This window comes from Falco biarmicus, chromosome 7 (genome assembly GCF_023638135.1).
Source record: "Falco biarmicus isolate bFalBia1 chromosome 7, bFalBia1.pri, whole genome shotgun sequence".
Lineage (NCBI taxonomy): Eukaryota > Metazoa > Chordata > Aves > Falconiformes > Falconidae > Falco > Falco biarmicus.
Window position 1 is genome coordinate 48,046,834 of NC_079294.1, and position 11,564 is coordinate 48,058,397.

The window sequence follows — 11,564 nt, forward strand, 5'->3', positions numbered from 1 at the left end:
TTCGGGAACGTGCGCCGGGGGAGGGAGGAATAAGCCCCAGCTGCTGGTGGCAGCACCCTGCAGGAGGGCTGCACCCACGGGAGCGGGAGGCGGTGGGCACAGGCGGGGGCCCGGGGGCAGGAGGTGGCAGCTGGGCGGCCCCCTGAGAGCAGCGAACTTGCTTCCCGCCGTCAGCCTGCTGCAGCCCTAGCACCCCTTCAGTGCTGTGGGCAAGGAGAGTAAGGAACAGCAGGGGCTGGGGGCAGCTCTGCGGAGAAGGGCCTGGGAGGGTGGGGGGGCAGCAATGCGGCCGGGGGCATTGGGACCCCGGGGGGCATTGGGAGCAGCATGGCCAGCAGGTCGAGGGAGGGGATCCTCCCCTTTGCTCTGCCCTGGTGAGGCCACTTCTGCGGTGCTGTGTCCAGTTCTGGGCTCCCCGGTTCCACAGAGACAGGGAACTGCTGGAGCAGGGCCAGCAGAGGCTACGAGGATGATGAGGGGATGGGAGCATCTCCCTGGTGAGGACAGGCTGAGGGATCTGGGGCTGTTCAGCCTGGACAGGACAGAGGGGAATCCCATCAATACACACAAATACCTTAAGGGAAAGTCATGAGGACGGGGCCAGGCTCTTTTCAGCGGTGCCCAGCGACAGGACAAGGGGCAACGGGCACACGCTGCAACACGGGGAGTTCCACCTGAACCTGAGGAGAAACGTCTTTACCGTGAGGGTGCCGGAGCGCTGGGACGGGCTGCCCAGAGAGGCGGTGGGGTCTCCTGCTCTGGAGACATCCACACCTGCCTGGACGTGGCTCTGCAGCCCGCTCTGGGAGACCCTGCTTGAGCAGGGGGGTGGGCTGGGTGGTCGCCAGAGGTCCCCTCCAGCCCCCACCAGTCTGGGATTTAATTCCCATTTTTCCTAGGAAACCAGTACCAATCTTGCAGTAAATGGCAAGTAACTGCAGGTGGCTCCTTCCCCTGTCACCACCAGAAAGCTTTACTTTGCCAAAACACTTCAGCCCTTATTCTCATTTTTAAAGGCATTTTGGAATGATCGCACCCAGCAACCAAAGCGCAGCCACCACGCTGCTCAGAGCCACGTGCCTGGCCGTAACGAAGCTACCAGGGAGGCCCTGGCCTGGGTGACACGGCAGGCATGTGGCCCTGCCCGAGGCAGATTGGTAAAGGCCCAGCAGAGCCTCCCAGTAGGTGCCCAACAGCAGAGGACGTAGCACACTCAGAGCCCCCGGTCATTCTACAAGTGTTTATTTACATATTTTACAGCAAATCAAAACTTAGTAAAGTGCAGTTAAAAGAAAACAGCCTGGGGCCCTGGGAACTTTCACTGGGTTCAGTCCTTGGCGGCTGCATTGCTTTTCCCCTTAGGGCAGAGGTGGTCAGGCAGCATCTGCCTGTCGAAGGGGTAGTGGAAGTAGCGGTAGATCTCCTCTGCCTTCCGCGGGCTGACCTGGGCAGCGGCGGCGATGTCGCAGGGCGAGCTGTAAGAGACCACAGTAGGAGGGCACCTGACCTGCAGCTCTGTGGAGCCCAGTGGAGGATGCCAGGACAGAAGGGGAAACTGCCAGTGAGCAAGAAGCGTCGAGAGAGCAACAGGACCAGCCCGAGCTGCCGGTGATCTCCCCTCCCCAGGCCCCTGAGGGCGGTGAGCACTCCAGACTAAGCAAGCCTAAGAAAACTGCAGTGAAAACAGGGAATACCACGACAAGGGAAAGGAAAAGGTATGGCAGTAGGGGGGATGGTAGACGCAGAGCCCGTGTCATTGCCCTGCTCTGCTTGAAGAGCCTGAGAAATGCACGAAGAACAGGACAGGGGAGCGCCGGCAGCAACAGAGAGGTGTACAAAGGGTCTCCCTGAGCAACCGCCCTGGCAGGAGGTCCCGGGTGAGACAGGAGCAAAAGGAAAGTCGGGCCTGAAAGCACTTGTCACACATCTTTGCTGTTACCTGTTGGCCATCTTCTTCACAGAGCCAAAGTGATGGCACATGTTGAGAGCAGCCAGGTAGCTGAGGTTAGGAATAGTCAAGTAGAAGTTGAGCATTTCCTGTCTGTGACCCTCCACCTCCGTTGGCACACAAATGGCAGCGTTTTTTCCTTGCTCCACCAAAGCCAGGTCTTTCAGCAAACCAGCAGTTTCCTCTTGGCAAGAGCTGAAAAGAATCTGGACCCCAGCCTGGACCAAGGCTGAGAGCATACTGTCATAGTACTGCGTCCTCTGGAAAAATCGTGACATTTCTCCTGCAGAGTGAAAATACAGAAAAACTCACTGAGATTTAAGTGCTAAATTACTGTGAAAATCTAATATGAATCACTCACAAAACAAAATGGTTCAAAGATCACCTGCTTTGAGAACTTGCAACAAAAAACATAAGGGAGAACACCACGGGGAAAGGAAACAAGTAAAGGTCACAGGGGCAAGACTTGGTTACATGAGAGGTACAGTTTAGGAATTAACACAGAAATTGCAAATGAAATGTCATTAGGAGATCGGATTGAGAGGAACACAGGATAAAATGACAGGACAGACTGAATCAGAAGAGGTTTAGTAAAGCTATAGAAGTAACAATGAACTTGAACACTGTCAAATAAGAAACCAGCAGCACTCCAGAAACAGCGTAATGAGAAAAACTGGACAACACCAATGAAAATGAATGACGCCTTCAGCCGCTTGGTAAAAAGGCAGCTCAAACGCAATGCCCTGATCTGTAGCCCCTTCTGAGCAGCTACATCGTCAGTGACCAATTCTATCGTTTCCACATCTGAACTATCAATTAATTAAATTTATGTCACAAAAACAAAGCTGCGTCCACAACTTGATTTCAACAGTGGTGTTTTATAGCCCAGAGCGTCTGTCATTTAATTGGAATGCTGAGCTCTAGTTGAAGCAGGTGCAAGCAAGACCTCTCCGTTATTTTCTAGATGGCACTGAGAATAGGCAGCGTTAGTAAAATCATTTGATTGCATAATTTGGATTTTAGTTTTAAAACAAATGGCTGGTCCAGACTATATAAGTTAATGAAATAATCTTGAATTTTCCACAAATGTTTAATCAAGTCAGGAGCTGCTCTTGAGACTCCTCTGTTCCGTGCGCTGTGACACGAGGCAATAGCTCAAACGCAGCCTTCCCAAAGCAACTCGTTGTCGGAGTGCTCTTTTTTTTCTAAAATACAATTTTATTCAGCTCATCTTTTGCTTGTTCAAGCAGCAGTCATTACGTGGTTTGGCCTCTGCAGTTTGGAGGTGGGCTTAATATGCGGGGTGCTGTGCTCAGGCCAGCTGCCATTCTCACTGGTTCTAAACCTCTTAGCTTGCTGCTCGAAAAAAGTATTTTTCCGGAGTCTGCTATTATTTTAGTGCAGAGCACAGGTAAGATTGTGCTTGTTCCTTTTTTCTACTATTCTCACCTTCTTTGTTGAAATAATCTTGAAGTTGGGGTATTCTTGCACATATTAATAGGTCAGTTAACGTTTGAGTTAACTTGCTTTGCCCTCCCTCAGTAATTAGTAAGCAGCGTATCCCTCTGGCTCTGGCTGTGTATTTCTGCCTATATTAAAAGGCCCTCAAAAGCAGAACAAATCTTAACGCTCAGCTTATTACTGTAATACTCCTACAGAGGGTAAAATGCAGGTTTTCAATCTACTTTCCATCCTGTATTATACAGAAAGCCAGTGTAGCCAGTGCAAGCCTTGAGCAGAGACCAGTGCGTCCCCGTGCTGCCCCAGGCTGGTGACACCCACCTGTTTTAATCCTGTCCTTTTCCACAATCACACATATTCTCTTAAACATGTTCTGCAGGCACTGGATCCGCTGGGTGACTTTATTCCTGTTCACATAGTTCACTAAGTCTGACAGAAACGTCCTCTCCACCGCCATGCAGTTGCTTACAATGTAATCGCTGCTGCTCAGCGAGCAAACCTGCACCTTTACTCCGTGAACTGCCTTCAAGGAAGAAATCACCTCCGCTCCAGAGGAGATCTCACGACTGTCTACCAGAATACAGAGCGAAGGCTTTTTCTCCAGAGGGTCACATGAAAACAGAGCTGGAGCTGAAGAGGGGTTTGTGGAAGCAGAATGAGATGGGACTGAAGTGCTCCTACAGGTGTTCTTCAAAGAACTTTCCACCTGTAAATGTTGAGAATCACAGTATTTCTAACTGATCGCAGAAGCATAAGGCCAAAGAACAACGTGGGTGAAAAAAAGTTTTCAAATACCTATAGCTTAATAAAAAAAAAAAAAAATACACTTTGTTCCAGTTTATTTTTTAAATCAAATTAATAGAATCTAAAAAGTATTTCTCAATATTGCAAAACTTATTAACACTTTAATCTATAAAGTCTTCCAAATTCCAATGACGAAAGCATGCAGCCTTCACTAAGAAGTTCAACAAAAACGGAATATTATACATGGTAGAAGTCAGCGTACGAGATCAGGAACCCAGCCTCCAACTATGAATGTGTTACTTCAGGACACTGAACAAGTATTTTGCAACTACAAAACCCAGAGAATTAGTGGACAACTCTCTGCTATTCAAAACAGATCCATACTCCTCCACGACCGTCAGACTCAAGGTAGTATCTAATGCCCCCATTTTTGTTTCCCGACCACTAATAATACTCGCCAGATTACCCTGTGAGTACAAAAACTTCCGATACCAAAGAAAAGGGAGCTACCTAACGCGGTACAAGCAGCCTGGACCTGCTCCCTTACCACCAGGAGCACGCTCGCTCGCTGCTGTATTGCTGACAGCCCTCGAAACAGCAGCGCGATGGGCCGGATTCCCACCGGCTGGGATTCTTTAGCAAAACGTGAGGGGCAAGGTCCTTGGTTTTGAGTTATAACACCAACCTCACTGCGAGCCTGGAGAGCCTCCTTCCCTGCATCAGAACTGGCGACAGCTGGCGGAAAGCACGTGCTCCTGACTTGGTCTGGGTGAAAATCCAGCATTTCCGATACTGAAGCTTTCAAGCTGGGAATCATCTTGCTCTTATCCTCAACTGCCTGGTGAACAATGACTTCCCCAGCAAGTCTTCTGGGCTGCGCAGAAGAGGCTGAAGGCAGTGACTTGGGTACCTGAGCATTTTCCTGTTCTGCCCTGAAAGAGTCTGTTTTCACAGGCTTCTCATTGCTGACACTTATTTCTTCCCCGCTGGAATCACTGACAACAATAATTCGGGACGGTTTCTTCTTTGGCACTGGGACAGAACAGTCCTCTTTCATTCCAGCCTGGTTTAAGTTTTTTCTGCGGCGAGTGAGGTATTGTTTTCTTCCACTAGTGAAACTCTCATGATTTAGGAGATCAAAATCAACACACACTTCCTCCTCACTAGATTCACTTTTGCAAGTTTCCTCTTCCACCTCTCCAACACAGAAACTGTCTTCTTCATAAGACTGGTCTTGCTCAGGAATCTGGGGCAGGGGGGAAACCCAAAGTTAGTTTTGAAATACGGTAACGATGTTGCTCCTCCGCTCCATAAAGGCACTTTGCTTACCCAACCCACCCTATGCCTCTGAGAACCTCCGCGCTGAGCACGTTCTGCAGTTCCTCAGCTACTGCCCCGCAAGGCCCAGCACATGTAGCTGTGCTGGAACACACATACACTCAGTTGGGCCCATGGCTTCTCACCAGAAAGATTTTAAAGGGAATATTACTTGTAGCATCACAATAGAAGCAAGACTTGCTCACTAATACTGCTACCACACAGCTTGGGATGCCCGCAGGAGTATCTCCTTTGCACGTGTCTGCACAGGCGAAAGGACCGAACCGCCACACTGGCCCACTGGGTCGCAGGTTTGCACTGAGGCAGACCCCGCACCCTACACCACATGCACAAGGAACGCCGCAGCACACGCGCAAGGCTTGCTGACAGAAGCACTTCATGATGCCTTTGCAATGTGTAAAATGAAATGGAAGTTCAAGCTTTGTGTTTTCAGCAGCACTCTGCCTCAGCTGAAACAACAACAAAACCGACATCGTAAGCTGAGGCTGCTTGGAAATCGAGCCTTATGAATTCTTCTTATCTGCTTGCAAATAATCACTGAGCACAACCTGCATTTTTTTATGGTAATGAAAAAAAAAGTGATTTACCCTTTTCATCCAATACAGATCTCCACTTTCTTGTGCTGAAGGTGATATAGAAAACAGGAATACAAGGTACAGGGGAAAAAAAATGTGGAGAGGGGATAAGGAATGATCCTGAATATCTGTTTTTCCAATTCTATTTAGGTACTTAGTTTTCCAAGGCAAAATAATTCTTTCAAGGGAAAACTGAAGTAGCTAAAAACTGCTCTACAAGTGACTTATGTCACGTGACATACAAAGAGTTCAGAGTAAAACAGAAGCCAGAAGATAGATCTTGTAGATCATCTCAGCTGAGCACCATGCAGCGTTCATGTTGAGGGGGAGCACAGCCAGGTGTGATAGGAACTGAACTGAGCCAGGAGCAGGCACGAGAAGAAGTTATCATTTTGAAAACAGCTCCATCACGATCATACATTCACTGGCCCTTTTATGAGTAGGCAGGATTTGTGCGTAACGATACGGTGCGTAATAGGGCAAGAAAGTGGCTAAGGATCCGCTTTGGAGAGTCCCTCATGCTCAGTGGTTACCCCATGCAGCAGGGGCACAACTAACATCTGGGGTCCACGGAAAGGGTCAGCCCCAGTAACGCTGGCGACACTGGACAGCAAGAGGCACCCTGCCAGAGAGTGCTGAGGAGCAGCAACAAGCACCGTTAAATATACTACTTTATTTTCTCATAAACATTTCCAAACTTGCATTTCAGGAGCTAACCTAGTTTCTAGAGAAAATGTGATCTCTTGGCACTGCGGCTTCTCCGGCAGCAAGAGCACACGGCAATCTGACATACAACTGGGTAACGGGCAGCGGTGCCAAGAGAGAGAGATTTTCTCCAGCAATACACCCAAACTGCTCCACATCTGCATGGGGCTTGTTTGATTCACCAAACTGGGAAGTCGGTTAAGAGACTGGAAACGTCACACGCTGGGTGAGAGGACTCTTCCTCGGAGGATGTCAGTCAGCATCCTTTGGGACAGCGGAAGGCAGCAGGGACGGGGAGGTCAGCTTCCAACCCTGGAGCATCTGCAGTGTTACATGGATCAACAGTGGTCACTGTAACAGCTCTGCTCTTCAGTGAGAAGACAACTAGGGACTGGGATGCTTTTGCTTCAGACTGGCTGACAGCCTCTCTCTGGCTGAGGAATGGGGTGGGGGTGCTTCTATCAAAGCATAAGTGTCTGCACACTTTAACTTAAAAATCAAAATTAAGTCAAAAGTAATTTGTTGGAACTTATTATTTATCAGCAATAGGCCGCAAGCTACACTTCAGAGTAGGACTAGAACCTAAATACAGTCACACATGACCAGTTTCATGAGGACGGCTGTCATTTCCTTTTGTACCTGAGAGAAAATCGTCATGTTGAATTCACGATGAACCATTTTGTATCTGTTGCCAAGAGCTGGGCTACGCACAGATTTCAGGTAAACTCCTTTCATCTCACAGTCTGAATCAAAACAAGACAGAATATAGGATTATTAAGGATATGATTTTAAATTCATTAATATAGAAGACATGATGGAACAGTAAGTAATTCCTTTATAGTGTCCCAAAAACCTGTATTTCAAAAAACAAAAATTTTCAGTTCTCCAGACATCTATGAAAATCCCAAAGCAAAGGACTGGGTCTACCCTGCTCGCCATCCTGAACGCTGCCACGTAGGTGGTTTTCTCAGCGGGCAGAGCTCTGGAGGCCCATAGCAGGGAGAAGGGCCACACTGCCACAGGAAACCCACATCACTCCCGTTTCCATGTTTTAAGTCTCTCCCAGAACAGATGCAAAAACTGGTTTCAGGAACTGTGTGAGAAAGGGATGGGTTTACTGAAGCCCACACAGGATCTTACAGAGAACAACTCAGTGTCAGTGGAGAAGGAAAATCCTCAGCAACACCTAGGAATTTTAAATATTCCAGGGAAGGACAAGGTTCGTAAGCACAGGGGTAAGTAAACCATCTTGGCCAAAAAACAGCAGTACCTTCTCAGCTGTGACAGTGTCGACACTGTAATTTTATCTATTGTTATTTCATATCACGTTTTAGGTTTCTCTGTAACAGAAGACCTGAAGGAATCAGAAATTTCTAAGTGAAATGGAAAACTGTGTTTCTGTTCAGTGATGATGGAGCATTGATGCTTCATAAGAGGTGACAGTCCTCAAAGAACTGACTCCGGCCAGCCCAAAGCCATCACACAGTAGAGACTCCAGTGAGGAACATAGTACATAAGAAACCCATGCGAATAAAAAACCAGAAAAGGTAATAAGAGATAATGGAAAGCACTCGATTTATCACAGCTGAGGAGGTTACTGCTTACTAGCTGACACATTAGCTGGCAAAACGGCCGTGCCTCTCCCACACCACTTGCTAAGCAACACTCTCTATCTTAAAACCATAAACAACTCTCCTCACTCACTGTTTAACACTTGTGTGACCTCTGCATCATCGTTCAAGAACTGAGCAAGTGAAGAGTTCAGCTCATCCTCTGCATCATCACTCTCATCAGATGAAACAGCATCTTCATCTTGCTGGGACAGCTCAGCTTCTTCATCTAAAAACTGCCTTGCTGCATTCTAAAAAAGCGAAAAAATCCAAACAAAATTTTAGTTAGAAGCTGGCTCCCAGTTAACTAACGTTACATATGAGACCTCTGATTAAATCAGTTCGTGACTCTGAACATCAGCTGTCTAGGTCGTCACAGCTACTAGGCTTCTGGCTTTGAAAAGAGGTGAAGGAAAGCACGCGCGGGTCAGCGACACGCAGGCCAGCGCACAAACGCCTGTCCCACCAGCACAGAAGAGTGAAGCTGGTGTCCATTTCAAAGCACTGGCCAAAAGCAACCACAGCGTGTAGCACTGTTTACACCCAAGCTAGTTAGTAGTACAGGCAGAGTTTATTAACACGCTGTAGCTAAGCTACCCAAAAATATTAGGTTAATTTGTAACTTACAAATCTAGTTTTACTCTTTTTATTTGCTTTCAGAAATCTGTTCTGATTTCGCAGTGCTGGATTACTCTGAACCCAAGTCCACTAGAAGCTTCAGATACAGACTTCACACTGGTTTGTCCTTCTCTGTTTAGGATTTAGAATTGTTTCATTAATTCATCAGACAATGCCAACTCCTTATGGAGAAATGGTCATGTTTCAGGGAAGATGAAGCACTCACACATGAACTGCAGTCCAGGAGACACGACACAAACCTTGGTACTAAGTTCACAAGAATGCACATGGAAACAAAACAAATGAATTCAGGAAGTTGTTTTCTCAGAGACAGTTTATATTAAGCTAACTTTGTCTCTTATAGTTTCAGCTATAAAGTACTAAAGTAAAACACGAAAAGCCCCTAGAAGCATTATGTATCCCAATTACTCTAGAAGAATGATTTGTTTGCCTTATTTTTACTAAAAAGCACAAAGCTGTGAATTTTAGATGTGTACACGAAAGACTAGGACATTTTGTGCTACAGTAAGTGACACCGCTGATTTTCAGATTTTCCTAAGTCTTTTAATTATTTGCTTATATCAATTAGTAAACCTTAATGACAGGCTTTATTAGTAGTTCCTTTTCTAGAACAGTTTTGATTATTGTGAAACACACTGGAGGTTACCTGTTTACAGGAAAGAACTCTCAATGCTATTGCCAATTAGTCTCAATCCTGTGATTAAGACTGTGTGAGGGACTTCACAACTAGTGAAGGACTACGGAGAGGACAAACCCTGTGGTGTAAAAGCGCTGTGACGCCAGAAACTAACAGGCAAGAGTCTGGTCACACTTGGGAAACAATAAATTACCAGGTTCTTAAATTCCTTATTGAGTCTCCGAATTCAGTGCCAGCAGCTATTTTGGTCACCTTGGGACTTCTCATAGTCTCAGTTAATCTAACTGCAGATCACTGCTGCACTTACAGCTCCATTACCTGTACTTCTGTACACTGAACGCCGTAACAGGCGGTGGACTGATCAAAATGATTTTGATGTCTTGGATCATCTGTAGACCTGAAATTCTGACATATTCATCATTATGGATATTTAGCTAAGACGATACGTGAAGGAAGAGTAGAATTTCCTAAGTATACACACTCCCTTTCCATGAACCTTTTGGTCTCACATTAAAAAAAAAAACCATGGAAAAATGGATTTTTCATCTACCTCATTCTTTCTATTCCAGAACACAAAATACTGATACTATAGGAAAGTCTCCATCTCCACATCAATGTATATTTAAGAGCTTTTCAATTTACTATGAATATACGATTCTGGCCCTACATCCTCTCCTGCATCCATTCCTGATGCAGTGACAGATTAAAATGTAAAATGCTAAGTTAAGAATTAAGTTTTGGGGCGAGGGACCATTGCTATCTTAACATGTTCAAAGTTGAAACCATTAGCGTAAGTCGTAAATTCATATGATCAAGTATCCTAATAGCATAAATTCTGGACAAGAAACCAAGCTTCCCGAGTCTGACTAATCTTTGAGTATCTTCTACTTGCAATGTAAATTGTTATTTTCCTTCAGAAGATTATTATGCAGGGCCCTGCAGATTCCTCTGAGAGCCAGGCAATGGATGTGAAGGTTCAGGTCATTACCCAGTGTTTCAAAGATTTCATCTCAAATGTCTGCAATAAACTTGAGTGAAATAGCAACAAGCCTCAACCCTCCTAAACCATGTCTTAAAAACAAACAACTGCCCAGCTGCAGGCCTACTATAGTACAGTTGTACCATGAGTGCCTACAAAGGCCATAAAATAGACAGGAGCTCCATTTTTTAGACCATAAAATACATACAGGCTCCAGAACAAGTAATTTAATGACACCGTAATTTTTTGTCTGAAATATGTGAAACTTTTCTGGCATTTTCTTTTTTTTTTAATTTAAATATATAGACAAATTAGAAAATGTTTTCAGTTCATTCTTGCAGTTTGAACACAAAGTAGAATCTCACCAAGTCTCTTTCCGTCTCCTTTTTGGTTTTGTTTTGTAACACACTGCTTGTGTTCACAGACACATTCTTCTGAGCTAGATTTTGCAATGTGGCAAACGTCCACTTACACACACACACGTATGACAAAGCACAGCCATTATCCACATTGCCACCTGAATGCAAACTGCTCCAAGTATGACCTTCAACGTATTAAGAGAGACGTGTCATGTCACATACCTTGTATGTAAATTTGCTATTGACCTTTTGCTGTTTTGTATTTCTCAGCTGGTTTTTGCTACAGGTTGCTGAGCTGCTCTTCATGGTCCTACTGGAGTTCTTCTGAAAATCCTTGTCATCATCACTGGACATGTCCGACTACAGGAATATTTAACAAAAACTTCAATGAATAAAACTCAAACAAGCAATACTTTAATTACACAGTCAAACTCCGACATCTGGGTTCTTTTAAGCAGCACCTAATCTTTTTGTGATTGATTTGCTATGGCAAAATAATGCGATAACCCCAATTATCTTATTAAATACAAAAGAACAGAAAAACATGTTATTTGGAAGAAAAATCAGGT

The 11,564-nt window shown here is 45.6% G+C and overlaps 1 protein-coding gene across 4 annotated transcripts in view; it reads right to left on the reverse strand.

Moving 5' to 3' along the window:
* Positions 1-11,564, reverse strand: part of FANCM (FA complementation group M) — a 545,047-nt gene that overhangs the window by 467,890 nt on the left and 65,593 nt on the right. For 2 of the 4 annotated variants that reach the window (XM_056345042.1, XM_056345040.1), the window contains exons 17-23: positions 11,218-11,355; positions 8,476-8,632; positions 7,411-7,514; positions 4,839-5,399; positions 3,731-4,115; positions 1,940-2,231; positions 1,226-1,475 (exon numbers count right to left, since the gene is read on the reverse strand). In XM_056345042.1, the coding sequence (XP_056201017.1) occupies positions 1,328-1,475; positions 1,940-2,231; positions 3,731-4,115; positions 4,839-5,399; positions 7,411-7,514; positions 8,476-8,632; positions 11,218-11,355 (1,785 nt within the window). In that variant the 3' untranslated portion in view covers positions 1,226-1,327. Of the gene's footprint in view, positions 1-1,225; positions 1,476-1,939; positions 2,232-3,730; positions 4,116-4,838; positions 5,400-7,410; positions 7,515-8,475; positions 8,633-11,217; positions 11,356-11,564 lie in introns of those variants that run through there. The other 2 variants (XM_056345041.1, XR_008822876.1) reach the window with 2 other exon arrangements.